Source organism: Aquarana catesbeiana, linkage group LG04 (genome assembly GCF_042186555.1).
Source record: "Aquarana catesbeiana isolate 2022-GZ linkage group LG04, ASM4218655v1, whole genome shotgun sequence".
Lineage (NCBI taxonomy): Eukaryota > Metazoa > Chordata > Amphibia > Anura > Ranidae > Aquarana > Aquarana catesbeiana.
The window spans coordinates 16649831-16665996 of record NC_133327.1 but is presented as its reverse complement, the minus strand read 5'-3'; the positions used below and the strand labels follow the sequence as shown (position 1 = coordinate 16665996).

The window sequence follows — 16166 nt, the reverse complement described above, 5'->3', positions numbered from 1 at the left end:
GTACCAAGTCATGTTTTGCGAAGGGGTCAAATACATATTTCACTCATTAAAATACAAATCAATTTATAACTTTTTTTAAATGAATTTTTCTGGATATTTGTGTTGTTATTCTGTCTCTCACTGTTAAAATAAACCTACCATTAAAATTATAGACTGATCATTTCTTTGTCAGTGGGGAAACTTACAAAATCAGCAGGGGATCAAATACTTTTTTTCCCCTCATTGTAATTGTGAAGTGGAAAAAAATAAATGGTTTTCAATTTTTTTACAAATAAACATCTGAAAAGTGTGGTGTGCATTTGTGTTCAGCCCCCTTTACTTTGATACCCCTAACTAAAATCTAGTGGAACCAATTGCCTTCAGAAGTCACCTAATTAGTAAATAGAGTGCACCTGTGTGTAATTTAATTTCAGTATAAATACAGCTGTTCTGTGAAGCCCTCTGAAGTTTGTTAGAGAACCTTAGTGAACAAACAGCATCATGAAGGCCAAGGAATACACAAGACTGGTCAGGAATACATTTGTGGAGAAGTTTAAAGTAGGGTTAGGTTATAAAAAAATATCCCAAGCTTTGAACATCTCACAGAGCACTGTTCAATCCATCATCCGAAAATGAAAAGTATGGCACAACTGCAAACCTACCAAGACATGGCCGTCCACCTAAACTAACAGGCCTGGCAAGGAGAGCATCAATCAGAGAAGCAGCCAAGAGGCCCATGGTAACTCTGGAATAGCTGCAGAGATCCACAGCTCAGGTGGGAGAATCTGTCCACAGGACAACTATTAGTCGTGCACTCCACAAATCTGGCCTTTATGGAAGAGTAGCAAGAAGAAAACCATTGTTGAAAGAAAGTCATAAGAAGTCCCATTTGCAGTTTGCAAAAAGCCATGTGGGGGACACAGCAAACATGTGGATGAAGGTGTTCTGGTCAGATGAGACCAAAATGGAACTTTTGGCCTAAAAACATAACGCTATTTGTGGCAGAAAACTAACACTAAAACTAAAACTAACATCACCCTAAACACACCATCTCTACCGTGAAACATGGTGGTGGCAGCATTATGTTGTGGGGATGCTTTTCTTCAGCAGGGACAGGGAAGCTGGTCAGAGTTGATGGGAAGATGGATGGAGCCAAATACAGGGCAATCTTAGAAGAAGTTAGAGTCTGCAAAAGACTTGAGGCTGGGGCAGACTGACCATTGCACTGCCCGAGGGCCCTGGGTCGGGGGGGGCATGAGCGGCTCAGTCTCCCCCTGGATGTGCCCACAGCTTATCATGCAGGATAGGGGAAGTTTATGCATCGCGGAGCTATGTCATCCCTGCCTGCAGTTGATAAGGCTATATGAGAGGAATTGGGTGCTGGCCAGGATTACAGAGCGATCATGGAGCCATGAGGATGATAGCAATGACAGGCGCTCCGTCCACCTCTCCTCCTGGGGAATTCAGCAGAGGGGCGGGGCCACAGTATACATCCATGCCGCAGGGAACACTGGTACACTCAGTGTATAGATATTAGTGTTGTATATAAGGAATAGCACTCAGTATACAGATATCAGTGTTAGGGAAAAGCACTCAGTGTATAGATATCAGTCATATATAGGGGAAAGCACTCAATGGGAAGAATGTTACTTACATTGGTGGTCAGCGGAAAAATTGTTCCGTACATTGGTAGTCAGCGAAAATAATGTTCCTTACATTGGTGATCAGTGAGAGTAATGTTCCTCACATTGGTGATCAGTGAGAATAATTTTCCTTACATTGGTGGTCAGTGAGAGTAATGTCCCTTACATTGGTGATCAGTGGGAAGAATGTTCATTACATTGGTGATCAGTGGGAAGAATGTTCCTTACATTGGTGATCAGAGGAAAGAATGTTCCTTACATTGGTGATCAGTGGGAAGAATGTTCCTTACATTGGTGATCAGTGGGAAGAATGTTCCTTACATTGGTGATCAGTGGGAAGAATGTCCCTTACATTGGTGGTCAGTGGGAAGAATGCTCCTTACATTGGTGGTCAGTGGGAAGAATGTCCCTTACATTGGTGGTCAGTGGGAAGAATGTTCCTTATATTGGTGATCAGTGGGAAGAACGTCCCTTACATTGGTGATCAGTGGGAAGAATGTCCCTTACATTGGTTGCCTGTAGAAAGAATACCCCTTACAATGGTGGTCGATGGGAGGAATGCTTCTTACATTGGTGATCAGTGGGAAGAATACGCCTTACATTGGTGGTCAGTAAGAAGAATGCCCCCTTACATTGGTGATCAGTAATGCCCCGTACACACGGTCGGACTTTGTTCGGACATTCCGACAACAAAATCCTAGGATTTTTTCCGACGGATGTTGGCTCAAACTTGTCTTGCATACACACGGTCACACAAAGTTGTCGTTAAATCCGACCGTTCTAAACGTGGTGACGTAAAACACGTACGTCGGGACTATAAACGGGGCAGTGGCCAATAGCTTTCATCTCTTTATTTATTCTGAGCATGCGTGGCACTTTGTCCGTGGGATTTGTGTACACACGATCGGAATTTACGACAACGGATTTTGTTGTCGGAAAATAGCAAGCTCTCAAACTTTGTGTGTCGGAAAATCCGATGGAAAATGTGTGATGGAGCCTACACACGGTCGGAATTTCCGACAACAAGGTCCTATCACACATTTTCCGTCGTAAAATCCGACCGTGTGTACGGGGCATAAGAAGAATTCCCCCTTACATCGGTGGTCAGTGGGAAGAATACCCCTTACATTGGTGGTCAGTAAGAAGAATGCCCCCTTACATTGGTGGTCAGTGGGAAGAATGCCCCTTACATTGGTGGTCAGTTAAAATGTTATAAAGTAAATAAAAATTATTAAAAAAAAAAGTAAAGCACACCCATGACCCCCACACACGCTCTATATGAAAAGCAAATGTATGTAAACAATAATGGCGTCACACATGTATGGTATCTTCAGGAATCTTGGAGTAAGAGCAATTCTAGGGCCATAATTTTGTAACATGCTGGACAGAGCTTTTTATTTTTTGTATATTTTTTTATCAAACTGTTTAGCTATGAAGACATTTGTTGCACCTGTTATATTGTGTTCATTTATGAAATCCTTAATTTTGGAAATGTACCATTGTTGCACTTTTTAATGTAAGTTTATTTTTCTTTATATTCTTTAATAAACATTTTGAACAAAGCGTAGATAAGTTCTGTGACGAACACATGTAGTGTGGGCAGTGCAATATGTAGGCGGGGCTGTGTGTGGGTGTGGCTTGAGTGTGGGCGGGATTACATAGGCAGGGACAGGGGGCCCCAGGATCTCCTATTGCCGGGCGCCCCATGAGTTGTCAGTCTGCCCATGGGGCAGAGGTTCACCTTCCAGCAGGACAGCGACCCTAAACATACAGCCAGAGCTACTATGGAATGGTTTAGATCAAAGCATATTCATGTGTTAGACTGGCCCAGTCAAAGTCCAGACCTAAATCCAATTGAGAATCTGTGGCAAGACTTGAAAATTGCTGTTCACAGACGCTCTCCATCCAATCTGACAGAACTTGAGCTATTTTGCAAAGAAGAATGGGCAAAAATGTCACTCTCTAGATGTGCAAAGCTGGTAGAGACATGCCCAAAAAGACTTGCAGCTGTAATTGCAGTGAAAGGGCGTTCTACAAAGTATTGACTCCGGGGGGCTGAATACAAATGTACCCCACACTTTTCAGATATTTATTTGTAAAACATTTTGAAAACCATTTATCATTTTCCTCCATTTCACAATTATGTGCCACTTTGTGTTGGTCTATCACATAAAATCCCAATAAAATACATTTACGTTTTTTGGTTGTAACATGACAAAATGTGGAAAATTTCAAGGGGTGTGAATACTTTTTCAAGGCACTGTAAATTCTTTATAATGATATTAATGATAAGAATAATAACAATCATAACAATTGATTATTTTTAATTTAGTCACCTTTCCTGTGCTGAGAGAAGACCAGATGGAAATGTGTCCTGGGATAGCTTTATCGGTAATTGTTGGTGTACTGGAGACATTCAGGAGTTACTGATAAATAGGATTATATGGACATTGTTTAAAAAGACAATCTGCATAAACAGTAAATAATCTGCATAAACAATATATATCTGACTCCTTGTGACAACGGTGACATTTATAGTGAAAAGGGCACAAACGCTCTTCCTACATTGTCTATCTGAAACAGCAAAACACAGGAGGACTCTTCCAGCATGCTGTCTGTATGAGTTAATGAGGTTTACGCAGTCCTACATCCTTTAACAGGGATAAAAAAAGTGAGTCGTTTTCCATAATACAGCAGTTCAAAACACCAGATTACAGGACTCAGAAAGGTTTAAAGGGAATGCAATGTTTTAGTAATATGCATAAAGCTGGACAAAGAGTTTGTGTACACTATAAGGCCAAAAAGGATGTGAAAACCCCTACAGATTATTGAATTCAGGTGTTTCCAGTGAAGGGTGCTGGAAATACTACAGCACACAAAGACATTTTAGACAATGGTATGCTTTCAACCCTGTGGTAACAGTTTGAGGAAGACCATTTTTGGTATATCATGACTGCGTTTGGTGTGGAGGAACTCACAGGGCCCGGACCTTACCCTACTGAACATCTTTGGGATGAACTGGGTCGCTTGAAGATTAGAAACGGTGGTAGGCTCAGTGATGGAGCCAACTCTGTATTAATAGTCATTGTTTTGGATTAGGATGTCCAACAAACTCATATACAGTAGATGTGATGGTCAGGTGTCCACTATCTTGGCCATATAGTGTAGCTTCATTGTAACATCAAATCCCAGGGTGCTCTGGAATGCAGAGGTTCTGGTTCAACCGGCTGAGAGCCTAGCTTCAACCTTTCCTCCACCAAATCAACCTACTGCTCCATTACTGTGCCTCAGTGATGGAGCCAACTCTATATCCATGGTTAGGATTTTGGATTGGAATGTCCAACAAACTCAAATAGGTATGATGGTCAAGTGTCCACTTTCTTTGCATATAGTTTAGCTGTCTTGGAACATCAAATCCCAGGGTGCTCTGGAATGCACGGGTTCTGGTTTAACAGGCTGAGAGCCTAGCCCCAACCTTTCCTCCACCAAAGTTAAACTACTGCCCCATTTCGGTGCCTCAATAATGAAGCCAACTCTATACTAATGGTCATGGTTTTGGATTGGGATGTCCAACAAACTCATATAGGTGTGATGGTCTGGTGTCCACTCTCTTTGTATATAGTGTAGCTTCCTTGGAACATCAAATCCCAGGGTGCTCTGGAGTGCACATGTTCTGGGTCAACCAGTTAAGAGCCTAGCTCCAACCTTTCCTTCATCAAAGTCAAACTATTGCTCCATTACTGTGACGGACATTCTCACTGGCTAGTATTTGGGCTGAGGAGGGACAGGGTTTTGACCCCAGAAACTGCACATGCAGACATTCAGAGCACCTAAACTGGAGATGAACTTGACATGCAGGCACCTAACCGCCGACAGCTTCAGAGCAGGTATGTCAGTGGCACTTCAGTTTCACTTTAACCACAAATGATATTGGTTTTTCATGTGAAAAATTGGTCCAAAAATTGTTATCTCAACAGCTGACACAGCTTCTGAAGAAGTGGCTTGGCTTCTGAATGCAAGGAGCCGCATGTCTTGGTAATATTCTTGATCCTCCTCAGGGTTACACAGTACACACCTACTACTAGGACATGTTTCTTATACTTTCTTACCTTACTACTTAAATCATTTTCCTTAGTATTTCAGCCAGTTAATATTCTCTTTCTATTTTGTTATACAATAGGCATACCAGGAACCTTGAAAAGCATTTATCTGTATATTGTAACAATAAATATATAGTAGCTACCATATGCCAGCTTATTTAAATGATATTGTGACTAAGACCCAGAGTTTTGCTCAGCATTATCTCTGAGGAATAGTATATATATATATATATATATATATATATATATTTTTTTTTTTTTTCTCTATGATATGGGAGCCCTTATCACTTTTATTGCAGGCATGAGTTGATTTTTAATAGGTTAGAGTCCATTTACAATATAGGATTTGTAAATAACAGATTCTATAGAGGTTTATGGGATGCTTCATGTTCTAAATCAGCCCTCTCAACACTTTTAACCCAGAGGAACCCCCAAAAAAATTTCAGGTTTCAGGGAATTGCCCACACTGCTGCATCATTTATTCACAGTTCTGCGAAAGAACGAAGTCCTGTCTTCCACCGCGGCAGCTGACTTGTAGTCCTCAATGAGGGTGCTCTTGTAGTTTAATGAGACTTCCAGTAACTGTTTGCCTGTACGAGAGGTGCAGATAGACAGCTAAACTAAAGCCCCGTACATACGATCGGATTTTCCGACGGGAAATGTTGGATGTCAGGCTGTTGACGGAAAGTCCGACCTTGTGTATGCTCCATTGGACAATTGTTGTTGGACTTTCTGCCAACAAATGTTGGCTAGCAGGTTCTCAAATTTTCCGCCAACAAATGTGTGTTGTCTGACTTTTTGATCGTGTGTACACAAATACGTCGGACAAAAGTCCAAAGTACAAACACGCATGCTCGGAATCAAGGATGAGTCGGAAGCGCTCGGTCTTGTAAACTAGCATTCGTAATGGAGATATCACGTATGTCTTGTATGTCACTACGTCTGTAATTGTTGGCCAACATTTGTGTGACCGTGTGCATGCAAGACAAGTTGGAGCCAACACCCTTCGAACAAAATTCCATGGTTTTATTGTTGTAAAGTCCGAGCGTGTGTACGCGGCATAAGAGTCTAGCAGATCATGGGTGCAATGTCAGGCTCTTGCAATCACGGGTGCAAAGCTCTGCAGGCTCCTAAGAAAAAAAAATAATACATGTACATGTGCGTTTATTTATTATTTTTTGTGAACTTAGCCTTTAAGGCAGGGATATGCAATTAGCGGACCTCCAGCTGTTGCAGAACTACAAGTCCCGTGAGGCATAGCAAGACTCTGACAGCCACAAGCATGACACCCAGAGGCATGATGGGACTTGTAGTTTTGCAACAGCTGGAGGTCTGCTAATTGCATATTCCTGCTTTAAGGGAACCCTTAGCAACTTCTGGAGGGACCCTATGATTTACAGACCCTGATTGAGAATGATTGTTATAAAGAGATTCAACAGCTGATGTCAAAAAGTACAAAGGGACAACAAGAGGACTTCTTCATCTCCATGTGAAAGCATTCACCCACCAACCTTAACAAGGAATGATCAGACACTCTTTCACTCTAATGATGTCTCTGGGACTGCTGTAGTGACTGTCTATTAGATTATATGACTAAAAACACCTGTATGACTAAGAGGATCTCCTACACTACATTTCTATTACCACCATAGATGCAAGCAATATACCATGTTCCACCCGGCCTACAACTAAATGCTTTGTCTTTCCACAATATTTTCTCCAATTGCCTTTTATTAATTGGTAATATTTGTTTACATTAAAAAATTCAACAAAGATTATAATATTAAAAAAGAAGCACAAGCAGAGCTTGATCAGAAGGTCAACACAAACTTTATTCATAACAGCTACAAAAAAATGTCCAGTCATTTCCTACATCCATCAGTCTAACCTTCCTCCACAGACAAAATGGCAACAAGACATGTAGACTCTGTACATCAGTCGGTATATACATATTATGAGAATGACCTGGGACATTTATAGATATCAGCAGGCATTAGGTGGGTTATCATTCTATTCACAAAAATTGGTGTTTCAGTGACAAGGTCACGGTAAAGTGAACCTGTCACAAACCTACATAAGCAATTCAAACTGTGCATGGGATAAAAAACTGAATGATCAGAGGTGACTTTAAGAGACCAGTAGGTCCAGAGGTACTGGCACCTGAAGTCAAACTAGTCTAGACATTTCTTGGTAATGCTGGGCTTGGCCCCACCCTGTTCTGGCTTTAAAGACCTTATATTGGTCCTTTATTGTACCCAATAAGGTGGCTGGCCAACCTCTACTATGCAGGAAAAGTCAACATTTGCATAAAAATACAACTGTCTTTATTAGGATCTGCAGATCTGTATGACGTGCGGTTTTCAGGCTAACTTCTGCTTATATATAAGTTCATCTTCGGTTTAAGTTCGCCCAGGTTTGTAGCAGATTCCCGTTCAAGGGGCAATCCAACAATAGTGATATTGCAGTGATAGCTTCATGCTGAATTACCTAGTGGCTCCTCGCATGTCTTGAGGATCCTATTCGTGATAGGAACAATAAGATCCTGTCATCATCAATAAGTTGACTCTTCTGTCACATATGCTGGACTAGAAAATGGGGATCTTCTCCATTTGGGGAATTGCTCATCCATCGGCTGTTTTTAATTGGTTGCGCTTATTTTACTCATAACTGGTGCATGTAAAATATTTTGGTAAATGTTAAGGATATGTAATGGAATAACTGTATTTTGAATATGAACTGTTTTCCATTTACAGAAATCTTTAAAGTGTTAATGTTCCTGATGAAGCAGAAGTTGACCTGTGAAACGCTTCGAACAAACAAGATAACTTCATGTAAATATCTATATGTGAGTCTATAACACTAAATGTGTGTTTGCTATGTCATGTACAAACTATGTGCAATACAACCCAAGTATATTTGCACAACTATTGTGGTTTTTAATCTTTCTATAATGTAATAAGATTTGTTATAACTTTCTAAATATATAGAGTGGTACCTTAAAAGTCCGCTGTAATTTTTATTTATAGGGATTTTTTGTTGTAACCGGACACCACACAGGCCCATAGCTGGGGGAGCCAATGCATTTTCTGCCTTCTTCATAATATAAACCAGAAACTCCAAAGGCGGCAACAAGTGTCCCTCATGTTTGGGTTTAGCAGGTTGGATGGGTTGTAGAGGTCTGATGGCTCCAGGAGATATAAAAGACCATCTACATCTACCAAGTAACTGAAAAAAATGTTAGTTTTAGATTGACCTATTAAAATGAGACAAAAAAAGACCTATCCTTGTACCATTTTCAACGGGCCTTCCTGACCAACATTGAGGACTGCCTGCTATTCAAATTCTAATCTTTTATCCTCTAATCTTTTAACCTTAATATCAGGGACATGTCAAGGTTTTATCTATTCAAACTCCACCCCAGTGTGACCACAAACTCTACTCACTGTAACTGAAAACTCCACCCCTCAGTGGATGCTGATTACTTTCATGGAAAATTGTGGGTTCTTTTTTTGTGGAAGGGTATCAGTAGATTTGTCCACATCTGTATATCCTCAGGACACAAGTAATATGAGCTGAGCCCCTGATAACGTTCTTTGCTCTAAATGGCTGCATGAAAAGTGGTGGGGGGTAATAATGTGCTTCATTGTCTCTTTGGTCATGGAAGAGGCTATGGAAGAGAAGTGGTACATAAAATATATCAGACTGTATCAGAACCTGTAACAAACTAACTAGGAGGATCATTCAGAGGCAGCATTGGCCTGCAGGTTCACAGACCCCTACGGGAACTTTCCCAACCAATATCACAGGGGTATAGTTAGTGGGAAGGCCAGGTGCAGAGGGGAGGCCAGGGTGGACGCATGCAGTAGGCAAGGTTTGTCCCTATGGTGTAATACAGATAACCTGTCACTTTTGTAAACCAATGCCAAAAGGTGGCGGCACATAACTACTTATCACTTCCTGAACACCCTATGAATCCCTAAACCAATAAATATACAAATGCCGTCCGTTATTCACCCCCTCCTGATTTACCTATAACCTATTGGAAATGTGTGAGCAAATTCCTGCCAACTGTAGCATACCCTGTCAGGCTTACCTATATACACATACATAGGCCTGACAGGAAAATATATTTCTCAACATTTTGGTGCCGTGACCTGGATGTTATGACAACATCAACTTGCAGCAAATGTGAACCCAGATATATTAAAATGGTTCCTAATGCCGCGTACACACGACCGGACTTTACGGCAGACTTGGTCTGGAGGACCGGAGTCTGTCGGATAATTCGATCGTGTATGTGCTCCAGTGGACTTTTTTTTTCAAAAGTTCGACGGACCTAGAAATGAAACATGTTTCAAATCTTTCCGACTGACTCGAGTCCGGTCGAAAAGTCTGCTTGTCTGTATGCTAGTCCGACGGACAAAACCCGACGCTAGGGCAGCTATTGGCTACTGGCTATCAACTTCCTTGTTTTAGTCTGGTCGTACGTCATCACGTACGAATCCGTCGGACTTTGATTGAACGTGTGTAGGCAAGTCCATTAATTCGGAAAATCCATCGGAAAGTCCGTCGAAATGTCCGCCAGACCTAGTCTGTCGAAAAGTCCGCCCGTGTGTACGCGGCATAAGGCTAAAGGATTTTTACCTTGATGTATTCTCTGCATCCCCCAGCCCCCCCCTTATATTTACATTGGCTCCCGCTGCTGTCTACCACAGCCAGTGAGGCAGGAGCGGGGGGAGCAAGGGAGCAAGCCCGAAGAAGTGCCCTCATAGTAGCAACCAGCTTGCTATAGTTGGCACTGGGCAGGGGGGAGAATCCAGGAGCGCCTGCGGGGTACCTGAGAAGAGGCGGATCGGTGATGCTCTGTGCAAAATCCTTACACAGAGGAGGTAAGTATGTTTATTTTTATTTTTTTAAATGATGAGTTTACAATCACTTTAACGTATTCACCTGAAGTCCTCAGCCACCAATCCTATACAACCATATTCTTAAATCACTGGCTGTAAAGAAATGACAGTTCATAAGCTGGTCACATATACAATGAAATAGTATTTGTGCAATCTCTTTCTGATTTACCAGTAAATATATAACAGGGGGGCCTACCTAAGCATTGTAATCACTTTGTATTCAGTCTGGCGGCCCTCTCAAGGCAACTGATTGCACAATCAGATGTGATAAGGTCCTTTAGCACCTAAGGGGGAAAAAGCTAAAATGTATCCCTCTACTGTGAACTACCTCAGCAGATCTGCTTTTTTTGTGCCCCCTGTCCTCTTGTGTAAGAACCCCTTGGCAATGCCATGTGTCTACCTTTAGAACTTATTATATACATCAGGCCCTAAATGCCAGAATATCAGGATCCTTCATATGCTCTCTTCTTTCCAGAATATGGGGGTGACTTTACTGACACATATTGTGGGCAACACAACTAAAACTAGTGCAATAACACAATGGTGAAATCACTCTCACTCACAGCTCTATGTACAAGTGTCTCCTGTTTGGTGATATGTACCCACGTGGGTTTATCAAGTATCCAGAGAGCAACAGCTTTCAGTATCTCTTGGCTACAAATATGAAATCATCTTACAGCAGCTCAGGGTAGGCAGACTTATGAAGGACGATTTCTGATTGGCTAACACTGCACACCATGTTATTTAAAGGACTGGTTACTTACACAAACAAGAAACTTTATGTGAAAGAACTACTAATAACACCAACAAATACATATGAAAAAGTTTCCCCAAATACACACACAAAAAATATATTTTTCACATTACCGTAATGTTGCTGTGCAACCTATGTGAGCAGCCATTACAGGCAAAATGAGGCTCAAACGTGACATTTGGCAGCATCCTTCTATGGGCTTTCCGGACAGTGGGTTATGTTTTGTGCTGGAGAACACCGCTTCACCCGTTAAACATTTCAAAAATATATCATCCAAAACTTTGACACATTTATGTACGTTATGAAAATTATTTTTAAATACGCTTACTTACAGTTTCTGCCTGGGTCCTGTTCGCACCTTTGAAGTTGAGCTCCTGGTGAAATGTGAACACTACCACTTCAGTGGTGCCCCCTTTCCCTGCACCGCAAGGGCTAAATGTTAATTTTTGCCAACGGTACTAATGAAAAGCACTTTTACTTTTTACTTTATCCCTCGCCCCTGCAGACTCCTCCTCTCTGTGCGACAGGTCCACTGAAGTTTTTCATTTTGGCATTCTGCCCATCCGTCACACTCTGACATTGGCATCTACAATGCAGGTCCATCAGTCTTGCATGGTAAGTGAGGATGCCAAGGGCCCACCTACAAGCCAAAGCGCAAGAGGGAGGAGAATACCAGCTGCTAGGGGACCGACTGATAAGGTAAGTAAAACTGCCTTTTAATGGTACCCTAGATACAAAAATGAATGCAGTGTAGGGGAGCCCCTTTGCAGGAGTCATTTTTTCCCCCCTGGAGTTTGGCTTTATACAAATTTGTTTTAACAAGTGTTTGAGCATGTAGGGCGTTTTAGTACATTCCTGATTGTCTTTCCATGCCTTTCAACATACATTTGTTAAATCTACTAAACACACATGACAAATCTACTAAACACACATGACAAAACTATCAACACTTTTGCAAGAGAAAAGCCTTGTATTATAGGTGGGCTGGGTATAATACACCCAGAGAGAGAGGCTTTTACTAATTCAAACATATAGTAACACCATCTGGAGATCACAAAACAACATAACTGCTCCGTTTTGATCATTTTGCGGTATGTCTGCTTTATTGGTTGGCAGTAAATTGATGCAACGTTAAAGTACATGTTAACTGGATGGCATTTAGTTTGCTAAAGCACACTGGGGTTGATTTACCAAAACTGGAGAGTGCAAAATCTAGTGCAGCTCTGCATAGAAACCAATCAGCTTCCGGGTATATTTATCAAAGCCTAATTGAACAAGCTGAAGTTAGAAGCTGATTGGCTGCGCCAGGAATTTGCACCCTCCAGGCTTAGTAAATCATCCCCTGAGTATCAGAGACCTTAAAGCTGAATTCAAGGAATCCAGCCACATTGTAACAAGAAGACACCCTATGAGTTAAATCCAAGGAGCTGCATGACATCTCCTGGGCTTTTCTCTCTTTTTTTATATCTGAGAGATTTATTGCTCTGCCGAGAATTACACTCAAGGGACACTCGACACTCTGGGCTGTGGGAGAGGAGAAAGCCCCTCCCCTCTGCTGCCCATTCACAGAAGCCTTTGTATTTTGTGAATGTGTTCACATAATACAAAGGCTTCTGTGAATGGGCAGGAGGAGAGGAGAGGCGGGCATAGCAGCTGCAGTGACTCTCCTGTTCAAGATGCAGAGCCCAGAAGGATCAATGTAACTCTCTTGGAACTACTAAGATAGCTGTCTTCTGGGAGTACTATAAAGCTGTTAGATATACATAATAGAGATATGCCCAGGAGGTGTCATGCACCTCGCTGGATTTAAAGCAAAACTTCACCCAAAAGGGGAAGTTCTGCTTGTTTGCACCCCCCTCCTCCCCACCCCCTCTCCACTGCCACAATTAGTACTTTTTGGGGGGGAGTAGACCGCGGGTACCTGGTTTTGACAGGTACCCGCTCCCAATTTCAGTCGGATGCACCGCGGCAATTCCCCTTCTTTCCCCCTGCAGCTTTCTGGGACATATCACAGGTCCCAGAAGACTGTGGGACCGGACCATTCACAAAGCACAGCACGAAACTGGCCAAGGCTTCACTGTCGGTTTCCCTTACTTAGGATGCCGGTGCCTGCACCCAAAGCCAATTGAAGAATCGGCTCTAGTGAGGACATCATTGGATCCCTGGACAGATAACTGCCCTTTTATTAAAAGTCAGCAGCTACAGTATTTGTAGCTGCTGTCTTAATTTTTTTGTGGGGAACCTGGAGCTCCTCTTTAACTCATATTGTGTCTTAATTTTTTGCAAAGTAGCTGAATTCCTGGAATTCAGCTTTAACACTGTCTCTGCCTATATCCCTGCTTGTAATCCTAACACTAACCAACCCTTCTTTTGCACCTCGTCGGGACCCTCTGCCCCGATGACCACTCTTCCAACCCCAAAAGATGCCAGCATCAACAGCTTCACCTAACTGGTGTTGCTATATGTCTGAATCACAAAAGCAGTGCAATACAAAAGCTCGTATTATAAATACATGTTAAAACGCAGTGGTTTTTACCCACGGAAGTGTGGATGGGGGATTGAATAAGCCCAACACGATGCCGTCGTCTATCACTGACTACTGTAAAGGACCCGCCTAAATCTCATTAGTGACTCATAAGAGTACTATACATACTATACATTACAGAATTAAAAGGAAGTGTCCTTATGTATCTCTTCTGGCTGTACATCCTGCTTACAAGAACAAAGCAGCTTAATGTATGGAGAGGACATCCACGGGGTTTAGTGCAAACAGAGGAACATCTGAGCATATAGCGGTAATCTGGCACCAGGTGCTGCTGGAGTGGAAGAGGGAGGATTCCCGTACCAACACTGCAGGTCTCTCGCATAGAGAGGAACATGCTAACGATGGGAAGAAAAGGTGGCTGTACTCTGTCAGCTCTTATTGTTCAGTCAGTAGACGCAAAGGTCAGGGAACTTCATCTCGTAGACAGGAATCGAGTGGTTCTGTGTCTGCCCGAATGATGCCGTGATGGTGCCCGAAGGACTTGGAGGGGGGCTGCAAAATATTAGAATAAATGTGACTATATTATTATACAGGATTTATATAGCGCTTTACAAAACAAAGGGAGACAGTACAGTTACAACACAATTCAATACAAGAGAGTTAAGCCGGTCATAGATAGATCGAATCTCAACACGGACCATAAGAGGTTCGATCCATCTATGGACAGGCTGGTTGTATCCATTAATTAGGAAAGTGATACAAAAGTAACTGTGTGGTGATGAGATGTTCAAGAAAGTAAGATGCAGTGAACAGCCGTGGTTATGACTAAGGCCTTATAGGCTGAAACATGTCAACTGACTTAATCTGCGTTTGTTCACTGTGGCTTTTCAATAAAATGAAGAAATTTTAAGAGCAGCAACCGGAGTGCGGATCATTTTTTCCACATTACTCTACTCAGCCAGCGACTGTGGATCGAGCACCTGGGAGCTCTGCTATCTATGTGGTGTATGGGTAGTAGCACTGACTTTTCTGTTTATACTAAGGAACGACAAAGCAAGAGATATCGGCAGAGGTTTGGCTAGGGAGTTCTAGAAGATGGGAGAGGCTCTGGAGAAGTCCTGGATGTGAGCATCCAGAACTCCAGGAGGTGACAAGGGAACTGAAGAGCGGAAGGTATTGGGAGGAGAGGAGAGGATGGTTTGGCTGATATTTTGAGATAAGGTTGGTGAAGTAGCTCGGGGTTGAGTTGTGGATGGCTTTGTAAGTTGTTAGTGTTTTTAATTGTATTTATTGGGCGATTGGAAGCCAATGAAGGGATTGGCAGAGAGGGATGGCAGTTGGTAAGGTGGAAGAGTCTGGAAGCAGAATTCATAATAACTCATTAAATTGTAAGCTCTCAAATGCAGCCAAGCAGGCAGTTGAAGGCTATAACTGGATAATGAAGAAGAAGCAGCTTTCTAATAAGGTCACTCCTAAGCTCTCTTTTCCAATCAGAAAGATGAAAGGAATAATTTCTTGTTTTGGTGTAGAAGAAAAAAAAAATAGGAAATGTACCTACCTGATCCTCCAAACCCCCCCCCCCCCAGCTAGACCGGCCCCCGTAGTGTCTTCTCCCCCATGCTCCAGTGAGCTAGGGTTCAGATGTCATCAAGACCAAAGCAGGGTCCATAATACATTGGTACGTGATGACGTCAATTGACAGTCGATCACCAGAGCATGGGGCAGCGCCATCTGCTGGTGGAGAGCAGAGGATCAGGTAAGTAGAACGGTTTCTCCTCTCTCCTAGACAAAACAAGCAGCTCCATTTCAAGGGATAATTTTACATTTTCAAAGTTGGACTTTAAACAAAACCTTTGCTTTCATTGCATATTTTAGACAGTTGTAGTGGGCTGTCTCTAATATTGATTGGAACCTGGGAAAACACTTTCTTTGCCCTCCCCTCCAACATGCAATTTTGCTTTCCACCCCAACGTCCCAAAATATCAAACAATACTACTCCCATTATTACACAGGACCCCCTCCCCCATTATTACACAGGACCCCTCTCACATAGTATTCCCATCATTACACAGGACCCCTCTCACATAGTATTCCCATCATTACACAGGACCCCTTCCCCATACTACTCCTATTATTACACAGGACCCCCTCCCCCATGATTACACAGGACCCCTCCCCCATACTACTCACATCAATTCATAGGACCCCCCCCCCATACTATCCCCATCATTACACAGGACCCCTCCCTCATACTATCACCATTATTACACAGGACCAGGACCCCCTACCCCATAATTA

The 16166-nt window shown here is 42.4% G+C and overlaps 1 protein-coding gene across 4 annotated transcripts in view; it reads right to left on the bottom strand.

Annotated features, from left to right (window-relative positions):
- Positions 1 to 7536: 7536 nt before the first annotated feature.
- EFR3B (EFR3 homolog B) overlaps positions 7537 to 16166 on the bottom strand; it is a 361102-nt gene continuing 352472 nt past the window's right edge. For all 4 annotated transcript variants that reach the window (XM_073624871.1, XM_073624872.1, XM_073624870.1 and 1 more), the window contains one exon: positions 7537 to 14420. In XM_073624871.1, coding sequence (XP_073480972.1) covers positions 14315 to 14420 — 106 coding nt within the window. In that variant the 3' untranslated portion in view covers positions 7537 to 14314. The remainder of the gene's footprint in view (positions 14421 to 16166) is intronic.